The following is a 14,760-nucleotide window of genomic DNA, read 5'->3' as shown; positions in this document are numbered from 1 at the left end:
GCTAGGGGTACACGGAGATTCCACCAAGCCTAGTTTCTGTCTTGTACGCGTATGCCTACTTTACAGGCCCGGCAAGTGATGGTGAAGGTAAAGAGTCTATCGGTTCCTCAAGCGGAAGCTATTTTTTCGCCGTGAATTTCTCTAATAACTGGAGCCTCTGTGTACTCACGGAAAGACACTCTGCAACCAGAAGCAATACACCTTTGCGACTTCAGTGTATTTGGCGTCATCCCTCGCGACATCATAGACGCGCAATAAACGTTCATCGAGGAGCGAAAGATGACGACAGGTGCAAGTCACAGTTCAGCATAGTTTGTAGGCGCTGTCATTCTTGTCGTTGGAACTAATGCAGATATCCAACAACACATTTACCTAGGTAGTTATCGTACTAATAAAATTTCACCCTCTAAAACCGCCTTAATGGCAATCATCGAAGAACGGGGTCAAGTTATCTTACGGTCGAATCATGTGTATTTCATGGTGTTCAATAATGGCGAACTTTATGGCACTGTCTGCTGGGACGCTGTGGCTCATGTTTTGTGGAAGCTGTTCACATTGTGACAGGGATAATGAATACTGTAGATGCCCCTAATGACTGCCTTTCCGAGGAGGCTGCTTTCAGAAAGCTTACGTGCTATAAAGCGGGTATAAAAAGCCCTTACGCAACCAGCTGGAAGAAAACCCCTGTTTTATTTCTTTCAATTGTCCTAGTTTGCTTATCTCAACTCACAACTCATTCCATTTGGAAGCCACCTGCCATTCAGTTACAATGCCATGGAGTCAAGTAGTAGAAAGCTCGCAGGTCTTCCGTACATTTATCGGGAGACCCAGATTTGCTCGTAATAGAAGACTTTCTCTTATGGAACGAAAAATGGATACAAGAGACGCAAGGAGGTCATCAATGTTCAAGGTATCGATGTTGACTCGTCACTCTGGTCACTCACTGGGCACGGGAGGTAATAGCAGTTGCCCAAGTTGATCAATCACCAGGTACACGAATCCATAAAATCTGTTGGACTCACATCGTAGTGAAGCCTGGGGATATGATCAAGAGTCTGGGTTTGTGTTCGAGGATTATCTTGCGGACAAACACTAACGACACTGCGGCAGCCAATCTCTCAAGTGTTTGTGGGCTTCGCTTTAGTCTATACTGAAAATCGTTCTTTCACTGCTCTTGAGGTCGGCTTTTCCATGAGATTTGTTCATTCGTACCTTTAGTCTCGTTGTGAAAGTTTATATGTCTACTTCTCGATACTTCTGAGTCAAGCATTGGTCGTTGAGTGGATGGTCACTGAGTAAGGTGAAGAGGGCAGCTCGATGCCAAAGCTTCAAAGTGAAGTGATGGAAAACGGCTATCTATAGAATTCAATGCCCAATATACGCTGAAGCTGCTATCTCTCGCCGGAAGCTCTGCCGCTCAACTTCCTTCGAGGACGGTGTGAAGTCTTGAATTCGCGCAAGTGACGCACACTGCCTAAGGCAGGTTTATTGGAATTCATAAACTTTGGTATATGTCCATTTTAGATCAGAGGAACACGAAGGAGAATTACTTAGAAACCCAACGGGAGTAACTTGCACTGAACATAAACACTGAAACAGAACGTGTTTGCAGTGAATTATATCTCCCGTCGGGTGTCCTTTATTCATAAGTTGGATGCCGAAGATGAGTTTTATGGATACCTTACTCGCTAACAATAGACGTTCCAGGGGGCGGTCCGCGGGAAGTCCCTGTAATAACTTGGCTTGTCGCATAAGCCCACCAACGAGTCGCCTCTATCACTCCACCATTACGTTCAGGCCGCTTGCTGTTAAGGTTCTACATCGTCGCCCTGATGCAAAATGGCGGGCCCTGTCACCGTGCCTCTACATCTTCTGTCCCTTTTGACGACACAAACGGCCGTTTGGCCCAGAGTCCATCGCAGGACGCGCATGCTTTGCCAAGAAATTCGGAAGACTTCTCTTGGAAAGACCTGGAACCTGTGTCGACCCTGAAATCTGCTCAGAGCAGTTCGGCTTCCGTTTGTGTCTTCGGAACCATTGATGGGAAGGCGTGGCTTCTGGAAATATCCACCGTTCTTAGTGCCAGGTTCCTCCGTGACACCTCCGCGTGACAACGCGTGAGCCCGTTGCTCCAGCCCGGAATACGACATCAACTCACGGATGGCTAGACGCTACCTTCTCTCGAAACAATGGAGGGTAAGCAAGCACATCTGTCAAGTCCATCTCACGTGGCATCGAGCTAATTACGTGCCTTCATTGATGCTCAGGCCTACCAGGCAACTAGTAGAGTCCATACCCGGACCCGCTTCATCGTCGTGGAGCAACAAGGCCCAACTCAAGGCTCCTCTCACAACCAGCAACGGCACGAAAAGGATGAACCTGAAGACTCACCTCATGGCTGGAGACCGACCTTCTGGAGAGTCGTCGAGGGCAGCGCGACGGCTTTTGGCTCCATCGCGGTCCTCGGTCTGGCGGGCTACTCCTATCACGCCTACTACAAGGACCTTGTCCTGCGAAAGATGGACAATGCCTTTGGCGTTGGCTTCTCGACACCGGAGCTGACGGCTCTAGGACGCCACGTGGCTCCTCATAAGCTCCATACCATTGATGACTTCACGGGCTTGGAGGGTGAGAATGAGTGGATCCCTCGGGCTGAGCAGGAGCACATTGACGGCATCATTGACGGGACGATCCGAGGCCAGTACCATTTGATTACGGGAGAGAAGGGCACGGGGAAGAGCTCCATGATCCTCAAGGCGATGCGTAGGGTCAACGGCTCGGGAATTGCCATGCTCGAAGCCCACAGCGACCTCGAGGTCTTCCGTCTCCGCCTGGGCAAAGCCCTCGACTTTGAGTTCCACGAGGACTACATCGGAAGCCTGTTCAGCTTCAAGGGCCCTCGCGATTCGACCGCCATCTTAGACATTGAAAGAGCTTTCAACAAGATGGAAAAGGTGGCTCTCATGCGGCAGAGACACATCCGGAAGCCGCTAGTCTTGATCATCAACCGCGTTCACGTCCTCCGAGATGACGATGACGGACGCGAGCTGCTGGAGTTGATTCAACAGCGGGCCGAGATGTGGGCGGCAAGTCGCCTTGTCACGGTGGTGTTTACAAGTGACGACCACAGTACCACTGAGCACCTCAAGTGGCAAGCCACGCGGATATCCGTGACCGACGTCCGCGATGTGCCCCGCGATCCTGCCGTCGAAGCGCTCCACGAATTCCGGCAAAAGGTCTTCAAAGAGGATGTGTCCAGCGACATCCTGAACCAAGTCTACAAATTGGTCGGCGGGCGCGTCAGGTTCCTCGACCACGTCGCGAGATCAAAAGATATGCTCGCGGCCTGCAAATTCATCTGCGACAGGGAGAAACGCTGGCTCTTGGGCCAGTGCTGGATGTTGGGCGCCGACATGGATCCCGATGCCGAGGATCAACAAGACCACGCCACTACGGCCTTCTTGCTGGCCAAGGCGTTGATCGAGAAGGAGAAGGATATGAAGCCAGAAGAGCTTCTGGCCGGAAAGCTCCCAGAGATGCCTCTTCACGAGGCGAGACATCTCATGACGAGATTCGACTTCATCCAGAAGCATGACCACTTCAACATCTTCTCGATCGATTCCAATTCCATGGTCCGGGCGGACTCTGTGCCGATGCATAACGCCTTCAAGGAGATCTGCGCGCAAGAAGGGTTCGATGAGCTTCTTGAAGCCAGCTTGGAGAGACTTGATGAGCTGGAGGGTCTTCAGAGGACGAGAGAGATTGTGATGAAGGATTTGGCGAATGAGGGCCAGTTCCAAGCAATGGTTCGCCAGGCCACGGCGGGAGGAGATGGCTTGACGGTTACTGTCAAGGCCGCATCACCCAAGGAGTAGATTTAGTGATGGACGTTGAGATGTTGGAGACGAGAGTCGAAGAACTTAATACCGCAAGCCAAACTGCATGGACTAGCATAGCCATTTGCCTTACTGAGCCGCCGGAAGTAGCCTGTCTGGCCCGTCTCACAAGATATCCATAGGGCTATGTGCTTAGAATGAATGACTGCGCTGTGTGCGTTGTTACCCATTCAGAATTACCTGACAGCCGAGTGTTACTTATACGGGGTTGAGATTCTCCATCGTCATTTTGTGTAGCCTCACTGCTGATGAGGTTGAACCTGTGAAGCACACGATGCCTGTATTTCCTCCTTCTCAATATCCCGAAACTTCATTGTGAAAACCGAAACAACCCGCTCATTGAAACAAAAGTGTTTGTTTGTTTGTTTGTTCATCTAATGTTTGGTAGCCTTGTATCATTCCAGAGCAGGATCCTCATAACTAATATGGCAGGCACCACAGAAATTTAACCGGACAAACCACACGGGGGATGAAGGCCGGAAAGCGGGAAACCTAGTCAACGGCGGCCGAGACCGGGCCGTGTGGGAAGTGGATCATTTAGGGTTTCTGTTCATCGGAGGTCAAAGCAAACATGTGTTGAGAGGGGCCCGGCGTTTCGGAGAGATAAGGTGCAACGTCGTTGACGAAAAGGAATGCAAACTAGAAGTTTGGATGCCGGAAGGGGAGGCCAGAAGAGGAGAGCAGTGGAACTTTACTACCTGGTTCGGATATGGGAATCGGCAATTGGGAGATGGTCTCGCTCAACGGCGAAGAATATGAATAACGGCCAGCGTTGAGAGCGATTGCTGACTTTGAACAAAGTTGAAGAATGAGAAGCTGCGGGTGCACACGACGAAGTGCTGTGGATGAGCACTAGGACCAATGCACCCCGGATTCTGGAATGACGCTGCCATGCGATGGGAGTTTAGTGGGCCACACCAGGGCGTTTGATGATGCGGGGATGGAGCGATGGACTTCAGTCCAAATGGTCCATCGAGGAGCGAGGCCGAGGATAGACACACGATCATGAGTTTGCGCTACCTTGGTCTGACCTGGAGTGCATGAACTCAGGGGATCTTACTGGTGAGGTGGGGGCGATTGGATTGGTTGATGTTGTGTTTGCGAGATGCGGCATGAGGTCACTTTATAGGATGACAGCCGCGGTTTGCTCCAAGGAATAAGCAGTGTGAGGGGAAAGCGCAATAAACGAGGGAAGAGAAAGCGAGCCATCGTGGTGAAGTGGTAAGGTTAGTGGATGGTATTGGATGTCGACGAGGGGTGATGCATGTCGGATGACGTCGTCACGATGGTGGGGAGCCTCTAGAGTCATGGGAAGTAGGGGGCAAGTCAGAAAAGAGAGTGTCTTCATTATCCGAGTGAGTTTGGAGGTTGGGAGAGGAGGAGAAATGTCGCGATTTGACTTGAATTTCATTGACATGAGTCGCAGAAGAAACGATGATTGAATCATTCTTACTCAATTTGGATGAGCATTGGTATACTCCGTACAGCTGGAGAGAATAACATGGCTCGGTCCAGGGTCCCGGAGTGAGAAGCTGAAGTGAATTACACGACATGTGTAAGTGAGAGTGAGCATGAGACGTGGATGAGATCTGGAAATAGGAACACTTTTGGGCGGTGCAAGACACAGCACGAGGCAGCAGCAACGGGAAGCCACTCATCGCCTCTTCCTTCCGTGTCTTTGGCACGCCGCTGCTTGCAAGTTCCATTGCATCTGCCTGTGGCCGATCGCGATTGCGTGCACAGACCACATGCACGTCGAGTACTGCGGTATGTACACCGTACCAACCAACGGCGGAGCAGCAACCCAGGAGTTGGGGTCCACACCTGCCACTTCCACATGGAGACGATGGAGAACCTGGAAGGAATCGAACCTCAGGAATCAAGGCACAAGGCACAAGGCACAACAAATACCCCCATGGACACCTTGCCTGAAGTACTCCGTAGGTAATGGCGAAGGTGGATGGATGCCTTATCATTTCGAGGGTACTCGGTACCTTGAGTGGCCAAAGCTCCGGCATTTCCACCACTCACCTTTTCCTGACGCATGGCGGCCTTTTCCTCACTGCGGCTCCCAGCCCAAACACGCCCAAGCAAGCCCAACCTCGCAACAGGCTAATGTAGTCGAAACAAGCATGAGGATACAAGTCAGTACCATGGCAAATACCTAAGATTCCCTACCTTACTTCGTGAGAAGCGCATTCGCAGTATTACCTACAGGTCTGATGTGTCTTACATGCCCTGCCTTACCTGGCTGTGCCTTGCCTTGGTCGCTTAGGCGTAGAAGACACTCGAAGCGAGCTACGGCTGCAGTGACACCCGACGTCAATGATCCATCATCACCTTAGGTTGTCGGAAGCGACAGACGCGGAAGACGCGGCGCTTTGGTAGTGTACTGCACACTATGTACGTGAGCCGGTGAGAGGCCCCCAAAAGCGACCCAAGTGAATCGTAAGTGAGTGGGACAAGGGGATAGCGACCCCGAAAAAGGCGACTGAGACCCATACTGCGTAAACAGTAGAGTTCTTTTCCAAGGCCACCCCAGCCTCCCTCTCTCATCCCCGCATGCCGCAGTTGCGCAGATACTTACTCCGTACCTCAGGAAGTATCGGAAGTACGGAGTACGCGCCACCTCACTCACACGAGTATTTCCAGCTGCCAGGCATCTATATTCCAAGTACCGGTACAATTCTAATGCTATCTCTCATCACCTATCTACCAAGTATCTACACTATCTGTGTCTGCACGCAAAGCAAAGAAAAGGTCTGAAGATGTAACCTCAGCTGGGAAGATGGAGGTAATGTTGCCGTATACGGAGTAGGTAGTCGAGAATAAAGCCCGAGGTGACAGAGTGAACCCACGCAACCCTGCTCATGAGCTACCTTACCTACCTACCTGATGCTGCATCTGCCACTTGAGGGGCTTCCCAGTCCAGACTTCTCTTCCCTGTGCCAAAGGGGGTTGAGAGAGAAGCTGCATCTGCCATTGCCTGTGGCCCGGTGGTATAAGACAAGATGGCAACCTTCAAAAGGCAGCACCTCTGCTGCATCTGCTCACCTGCCCCCCCTCACCGCCGTCATTTGCCTGACATTCCACTCCTGACAGCAACAAAGTCCCTCAACACTAACCTTACGCCTCTACCGATATCTCTTGATCACCCTGTAGTCCTCCGTCTCACCACTCTTGCTTGTCCTGGGTTCCTTTTCTTTCCGAACCCTCTTCAACCCTGATCGTCCCGACAACCTCTACACATTCTTCGACACATCCCGACAATCTTGGTCCTAATTCAACAATCTCCCTGTTTCACAGACATCACGAGCCCCCTCTATAGGTCGTTCAAACCCCCCCAAAAAAAAGAAAAATAAGAGGGACGTCCCAAGTTCCCAAGCACAGCTCAGCCCACCCCTGGTCGGCGCACCCGCACAAGCACCCGCACCCTGCAGGTCACGAACCACCACCCCTCGTCATCCTCAGGACCCAGCTGCAGGACTGAACAAAACCACCGCCTGTCGTCACCAGGTTTCCCAAACCCCGCTATTTTACCCTCTACCCACCTCACCTAATACCATCCGAGCCAAACTGATCCAAACTCCGACTAAAACCCAACGACCTGACCGACACATCTCACGAGACTGGGTATCACGACTATTCACCTTTGCTTCACCAAAAAATACCAGCTCCTCGCACGCACTACCTTAGCTTAGCCCGTCGTTGCAGAAGCCTTCAAAATGGCCGCCATCGTTGAACGCAGCCCCCCTACGCATTCCCCTCCTGGTCCCCATCCCAAGAGACCCCGAGGTGAGTAATCCTTCTGCAAGGCGACCGTCGTCCCAGACCTCAACGCCAGCAAGTCTTGACCGGTAAGCTTGCAATTACTGACCACCACCCATGGCAGGTATTCTCAAGAACTCGTACCAAAAGTCGCCCCCAACCTCACCCGGTGAAGCCGACCTCACCGAAAAGGAACTCACCCTCGTCAACACCCAATACAACGCTGGCCACCGCCGCTCATCTTCCGCAGCCCGCCCTTCAGGTTCCCGCCGCCAATCCAGCCGAACACCCTCTCAGCAGGGCGACGACGAGCAAGATCTCGAATCGTCCCAGCGCCTCAAGTGGGACGAGGCCAACCTTTACCTTACCGAGCAGGAGCGCTCGTCAACTATGAAGATTGACGAGCCCAAGACTCCCTATGCGAAGCACTACGACCCCACCGAAGACCCCTCGGACGACGAGGAAATGTCGGAAGACCCCAACGTTGAGAGGAAGCCTCGCACGGCTCGTGCTGGTCCTGGCGTGGAAGATGATATCCCTATCATGTCGCTTGGCGAGCCGGAAGAGGCGGTCCCGGAAAGCGAGTCGTCCAAGGAAAAAGCCCTCAAGGCCGTCCACGTCGACGACAGTGCCAGCGCTCACGGCGACGACGATGAGCTGGCCGGCCTTTCGCCCGAGGAGCGGGAGAAGCACCGTCGTTTCGAGGAGTTGCGCAAGAAGCACTACGAAATGAAGGATGTGGCCCACTTGTTGGGCCACCCCGAAGAATTGGAGGAGGAAGACGACGAGGAGCGTTCCGCCCGCGGGCCGCCTCCCGTCCCTGCTCTTCCCCGGCCTAGCGAGGCTACCAACGGCCAGGCCTGAACCTCAGCCTGAGCTTGGGTGGCGGCGGATATCACTGGACGAGTTCATGCTCAGCCGGCACGCCGTACCGAGGAGGACGACACGGGAGACGCATTACGAGCATTTTCACGCACTGTTGACGCTTTTTGGGGTCGAGATGGAGATTAGCATCCGGCAACGGCGTGGCACACGAAGGAGTTCTGGGTGGATATCACGGATGGGGATTTTAGCGGCGTTCCGGGGCCTTCGTGTCTGTAATCGTCGCGTTTCGCAGTCACTGCAGCAGCCTTCTTCCTCTCTGCCGTCGGCACCTTCTTTGCCGTCGTCGTCGGAGGGGAGGGGTATTTCAGCACGACTCAGTAGGCTTTTTGCTTCGGCCAGAACCTGGCACTTTCAATAGAGTCTGAATTGTCCTATCAACTCTGTTTATCTCGTAGGATCCATCAATCTTGTGGCTCATGTGAAAAGAAGTCCAAAGCCCCAAAAAGGAAAACAACTTTGGTGTCTATTTGCGCCTTGCAATGCCTGTCCGTTCTGCTGCTGCTGCTGCCCCTCCAACTCATTCCTCACAAAAGACCCTTGCGCGCCAACTCAATCTTCCTCGCCGCCTCGCCTGCAGCAAAACCACCTCTCGAGACGCAGATCCGGTTACCGTCTGTGAGCTCAAACTTGTCCTGGTTTGCGGGCCAGGGGCAAGGGCAGTGGTGGGGGAAGTGGACGCAGGCGAGGGTGTCGGGGCAGAGGTAGTGTTCGCAGTAGGCTACAAAAGTTAGCGATTCTGTGCTTTCAAAAGCTGTGAAGGTGCAAAGAAGACATCTTACAGCCATCGTATCGTTGCTGGTATTGTGACGGGTCGCTGGGAACATTTTGGGGCTGCTGTTGCTGTTGCTGGCCGCCGAACATCTGGTCGAAGAAGCCAAATTGGGCCTGGGCCGAGCTGATCAAGGTCAGGAGGACCAGCGGGAGGGAGGCGAAGAAGCGCATGTCGTCGGTTTTTGGGTACCGGGCGAAATGACAAAAGGACGAGAAGATTTCCCTTGATCTACTTTTGTTGCTTCCGTTGTGTAATTCGCTCGAGGTGTTCGTCGTCTTGCTCAATGTTGCTGTAACCTCCACTACCTGCGCCAATGCGCCTACGGATAGCTGTCCAAAAGACCACCTGAGGTGGGACCCGCCCCAGATTCCTTATCGCTATCGCGGCCCGCTGACTCAGCCGGAAAAATACTCTCAGCCCATCTCCCGTCCCTTGATGCACGCAAAGCTTCAATTGGAGAGAGAACGCAATACCCAGTTGAGTTGCCATTGACGACGTATGGGCAGCTCGTCCACGAAGCACACCTGATGCGTCTATTCCAATTGCAGCGGCCCTTGATGGCCGCTGCCGCCGGTCTCCTGCGGACGACCGCACCGATCCAGTCCACGACCTCGACCGCTGCTCAGCTGCTCCGCGCCGATGCCGCCAACGCCCTCGTGGCCGGACGAAGATACGCCTCCGTCAAGTCGCAGGGTGCCTACAAGCTTGCACCCAAGAGGACGATACCGAAGAAGCTGGGAGCGAAGCGCACCGGTGGTACGTTTGTTTCATCTCCCTTATGTGTCTCGAACTGGATTCAGTGGAGAACTCCATAATCATCACTACAGACGGTCAAGAGCTCGATACTAACAGCTTGCTCCAGACCAGTATGTCATCCCCGGCAACATCATCTACAAGCAGCGCGGCTCCCTCTGGTGGCCCGGCGAAAACTGCATCATGGGCCGCGACCACACGATCCACGCCATGGCCACGGGCTACGTCAAATACTACCGCGATCCCGCGCGCCACCCGGACCGGAAATACATTGGCGTCGTCTTCAACAAGGACGACGTCCTCCCCTACCCGACGCACGCCGAACGCAAGCGCAAGCTCAACATGTCTGCGCACACCATCGCCAAGCCCGTCGAGACGCCCGCCATCTCGGCCTCTGGCATCCCCACGCAGGTTGTGCGGCCCGCGCCCCGGACGGCCAAGGGCGCGCCCACGCAGCCAGCCCGCATCCTGAAGCTGAGAGACGACTACTCGTACCGTGAGGACAACTGGCGCATCGGACGGCTGGTCAAGATGAACATTGGCGGCATGAGCCGCAAGGCCAAGCTGAGGCAGAAGAGATACGCCAAGGAGCGTAACTTGTCGGGACAGAGGGCGGCGCAGGCTAGGTTTGCCGAGATGGAGGTGGACGAGTGGACGATTGCGGCGTCCAAGAGACTGTCGGATCAGAAGAACGCCGCCGTCTTGGCCAAGCAGAAGAAGCAGAAGCAGAAGGCGCAGAAGGTGGCGGCCAAGGCTGCCAAGTCGCAGAAGAAGCGGTAATCGATCAACTGTGTCTTTTGCTTGGGGAATTGCTTGGGGCATGGGTGGGGTATACGTGTGAGAGTAGGCGAATTGGGATGATGTGTATCATGGCTACCGAGGCGTAAATGTCATGGGGGTCATCTCGAGTGTAGAATATCTTGTACAAATCCATACTAGCATCCACGATTTGGTGTCACATTCTCTGACCTTGCCTGCTACCACAGTGCTTCTAGGAATCCCGGCTTTCCAATCAACCTTGGCCAAGGTCTTCGATATGGAGAGATTAGATGTGTTCGAGAATTTGATATCTTGTACTTTGTTGCAAAAGGGGCTCTTCGGGACAGCCGTTGGCACTTGCTTTTTTTAATGACTTCCCGTCGAGGTCGCGTGTGGGGGAGGCACTTGCCGAATTGCAATGTACCTGACCACCAACCTTAGAGGAAAGAGTACCTGAACATGGCGCCTACGCCCCCAGCAGTCGCGTGTCCCGTCGCGTCTCTTTCAACGTCCATCTTCAACCTTCAACCTTCTCTTCACTCTCTCATTGCTCTTCACAATCGGACGCCCAGACGCCAGGCGGAATCTAAATCTCATCTGCCATAATAACTGATTTCAATACTTATCTCACAAGAAAAACCATTTGACTCCCTTAATTCGATGCGAAGCAGTGGAAAGTGACGAGACTTGGACTCGACCCCCGCAGCAGCATCTCCAATCTGGAAGTGCGCGTGCAGCTGCATGAGGTGGGCAGCAACCTCATCTCTCAAGTCAAAGGAATAGAACAATGGCATCCAACGCTCAGGCCGCACAACCATCTGGGCTCTCACATTCATTTAAGCACGCCTTATCACCGGCCAATACGACCTCGACTACCCAGGCAAACAATGCCACCCGCACAGTGTCGCCTTCTTCAGCCTCCGGCAGCGGGGACACTTCAGGCAGGAAGATGAAGAGGACCGGGGCAGCGAAACCGCTCATGAGACCGAGTCTTTACGGAGGACAGGCACCACCTTGGGCGACTTCCTTACTGGGCGGAAAGTCATTTACGGCGCCTGCTCCATCACCTCCCACCCCTGCTCAAGCTTCTGCGCCTCCTCAAGCTCAAGCTCAAGCTCAAGCTGAATCCGAAAACAAAATCAACATACCAGAGCTGGAATCCACTCAACCAAGTTCAGGTACTGAAGATTCCGACGACAGCGGCAGCACAAGGGCAGGCAGCCCGGAACCAGCTCGCATTGTTAGCGACATTGCTCAGCCCGACCCTGAAGATCCATTAGCAGTCAAGCTTGAAGCGGTACTTTCGGAAGGTGGTTCAGATTCAGACATGGCGCGCGAGAAGAAGAGTCTTGCGCAGCATGCCAAGATCCAGGCTCTGCAAGATTCATGGGCCTCTAGCAACGCATCTGGAGGTCAATCGGGTTCTGCTGGACAGTCGGCGAATGCAAAGGACTGGCTGGGTGGTGAGTTGACCTAATCCCTCAGCTCTTGCCAGATTGGGTCTCACAAGCATACTCTGTTTGAAGGTTGTTCTTGACGGCGCTTCATGGAGGTCCTCATTCAAGATTGCAACTTACTGATACACCTACAGGGTCTGCATCCGAAGCATCGTCCAAGAGAAAGCATTCTCTGACTGAGAATCTGGCTGGGGTTGATGCTAAGCGGCAGGCAACGGATACCGGCATTCACGGTGTATCGACTAGTAAATCGCCCGAAGAAGGAACAAATCCAACTCCGACGGAGCAAGACTTACTGAACGTCCTTGGGCTCGGACGGCCCGGCTCCAGGCCCGACATCCTGAAAAGCACCGAAGACGTCTCATCACCGGCAGGAGCAGCGCATCAAGTCCAAGTGATTGAATCTTCGGACGAGGATATGGACTACGAGGATCAAGCAGGTGCTGATGATATGACGGACGAAGACGAAGACGAAGACGGAGAGACTGAAGGAGACCTGGAGATCAACACTACAGGCACGCCATCTGCAAAAGCCGCCCTCGTAAGAGAAGTGCCTTCTGACCCAAAAGACTGTAACTGACAGGGACACAGCCGCCATCTCAAGGCACTGATCAAGAGTTCACATCCACGAAAAGCCCGCATCCTCGCGGCTATCTGCAATGGAGAACGCCCCAGGGTATAGAATCCACCTGCGGCGCCATCATACCTACGAATTACAAATTTCACTCTGACCCAAAAAACCCATACATCTGTCCGGTGCGCAACTGTCGCGTCATTTTTCCAAAGTGGAACGGGCTTGGAGCGCACTTCTGCGTAAGTCTTCTTTTCAGCTGATCCCAGAGTCTCGTGACATTGACAGAAAACAGGCAAAGCATCGTAGCTCCAAGTTCAACGACAACCTCGACGGGACCCTGTCATTCGTGGACTACTATAAGAGGGTAGGCACCAAGTACGCGGCCCCCATCGTGGTCTCGCAGAATCCCCTCAGGGGCGACGAGCCTCCCTTGGCGGAGCCAGTGACTGCAGGCTATAAGCCTGTGTCAGCCCCGGCCACGGCTCCGAACCCAGTTCCGTGGGGCCCGACTCCGAAACCTGTGAATCCAACCCCGTCCCGGGCCGTCCCCAAGTCATTTTTGAAGAATGATATGACAGTTATCAAGCCACCTTTAGTGGCCCCGCCTCCGAGCCAAAGCGTTTCTGCCTCAGATGGCTCGCTGCTCACGTATTTATCCGGCCACCTTTCTCCCGCCTACAAGATACCGGTTGAAAGGCCGGATGTGAAGGCGCTGCTGAAACTCCCTCGACGGCGCCCATTGCCTCAGACGTGGAAGTTGAAGTACACTGGAATCGGACACCTGGCGCCCCTCGCAACAGTTGCGCTTCTGATATTTCTCACTGGCGATCTTGCGACACCATGTTGCCACGTGTGCTACAAGCACAATGACCCCTTTGAGAATTTCCTGCAGCCATGCGTCGTCATGTCTGCTGCAGCTCCTGGTTTCCTAAAGGAGATTGGAAACAAGGCCTGCTCGGGATGTCAGTGGCGGTCTAACTTCCGCAGAGAAAGGAATAATTGCTCCTTCTTGTCCTCGGGCCAAGGAGCGTCAAACCCACAAGTCACCTCAATAGCACCCCCTATACGATCTACGGTTGCAACTCGCTCCGCATCTGCCACAACCGCGGCTGATGCATATGCCTTGCCATATCCTCCAGCATCTCAACCACCTCCAAAAACCTCAACTCCGGTGTCTACCGCTTCCCTGCCGCCATCAACACAGCCGGCGCCGAGCACTCACGGTGTCGATAGCCACCCGCCCCCTAGCCCGCCGAGACGGACCACACGACACTCGGCGGCTAATGCAAAGCTCCCTGCCGATTCCAGGACATTGACGCCCGTCGGACATGCCTCTTCGCTCAGTGGCAATGCTATGCCATCAAACACTCTGGAAATGGAAGACTGGGAAGTTGCTCCAGGGCGGATTCGTGATGAACGCAGCGAATCCCCAACAAGTAGGTCTTCTAACGTCTATCCGATGTTATACTACGATGCTAACCATGTCCTAGATGTAGCCTTTTCCAACTCCTATCTCACGAGCAACCAAGCTGTGACTGTCTCTGAGGAAATATCCTTCAACGTTATCGTCATCAAGCCCGGAGAGTCGCACGAATGGGCCGCCGAATCGGAGAAGGTCCGAATTTGCTCCTTGGCCGCGGGCAAACTTAAGGTGAAACTTGAGAACGCTGAGCCATTCTCGATGGGCCCGAACGGAATGTTCAAGATGAAGCCCGGTACTGCATGCACTGTTTTGAACCGGCTATATATTGACGCGGTGCTGCATGTTACCACTGTTTCGTCCTTCTAGAGTGGATACTTCTTAGGCTTTGAGCGTGGATTGGCGTTAGGAGTCATAGAGGCCCGCATACCGTGCCCGGTCTTCAGATGACGATAGGATTGAGGCCTTACGCATCG

At 53.6% G+C, this 14,760-nt stretch overlaps 5 protein-coding genes across 5 annotated transcripts; 4 read left to right on the top strand and 1 right to left on the bottom strand.

Moving 5' to 3' along the window:
* Positions 1-2,189: 2,189 nt before the first annotated feature.
* Positions 2,190-3,875, top strand: N0V96_009259 (uncharacterized protein; the record flags this gene model as incomplete). The annotated part of the gene is made up of 2 exons (XM_065758592.1): positions 2,190-2,196; positions 2,290-3,875. 2 exons carry the CDS (start codon positions 2,190-2,192, stop codon positions 3,873-3,875), a joined length of 1,593 nt encoding a protein of 530 aa, XP_065612657.1.
* A 3,746-nt stretch (positions 3,876-7,621) lies between these two features.
* Positions 7,622-8,528, top strand: N0V96_009258 (uncharacterized protein; the record flags this gene model as incomplete). The annotated part of the gene is made up of 2 exons (XM_053195886.2): positions 7,622-7,691; positions 7,789-8,528. 2 exons carry the CDS (start codon positions 7,622-7,624, stop codon positions 8,526-8,528), a joined length of 810 nt encoding a protein of 269 aa, XP_053046619.1.
* Positions 8,529-9,073: 545 nt separating this feature from the next.
* On the bottom strand, positions 9,074-9,491 carry LCL2 (Long chronological lifespan protein 2; the record flags this gene model as incomplete). Its single annotated transcript, XM_053195885.2, has 2 exons — positions 9,074-9,267; positions 9,329-9,491. 2 exons carry the CDS (start codon positions 9,489-9,491, stop codon positions 9,074-9,076), a joined length of 357 nt encoding a protein of 118 aa, XP_053046618.2.
* Positions 9,492-9,848: 357 nt separating this feature from the next.
* On the top strand, positions 9,849-10,854 carry N0V96_009256 (mitochondrial 54S ribosomal protein bL27m; the record flags this gene model as incomplete). Its single annotated transcript, XM_053195884.2, has 2 exons — positions 9,849-10,077; positions 10,184-10,854. 2 exons carry the CDS (start codon positions 9,849-9,851, stop codon positions 10,852-10,854), a joined length of 900 nt encoding a protein of 299 aa, XP_053046617.2.
* A 1,306-nt stretch (positions 10,855-12,160) lies between these two features.
* Positions 12,161-14,653, top strand: N0V96_009255 (uncharacterized protein; the record flags this gene model as incomplete). The annotated part of the gene is made up of 5 exons (XM_065758591.1): positions 12,161-12,296; positions 12,425-12,831; positions 13,077-13,103; positions 13,157-13,826; positions 14,355-14,653. The coding sequence occupies 5 exons, from the start codon at positions 12,161-12,163 to the stop codon at positions 14,651-14,653; spliced, it is 1,539 nt and encodes a 512-aa protein (XP_065612656.1).
* Between the last annotated feature and the right edge of the window lie 107 nt (positions 14,654-14,760).

This window comes from Colletotrichum fioriniae (genome assembly GCF_027942845.1).
Source record: "Colletotrichum fioriniae strain IMI 355084 chromosome Unknown scaffold_12, whole genome shotgun sequence".
Lineage (NCBI taxonomy): Eukaryota > Fungi > Ascomycota > Sordariomycetes > Glomerellales > Glomerellaceae > Colletotrichum > Colletotrichum fioriniae.
Note: the sequence above shows the minus strand (reverse complement) of the source record. Positions and strands in the feature narration are given on the sequence as shown.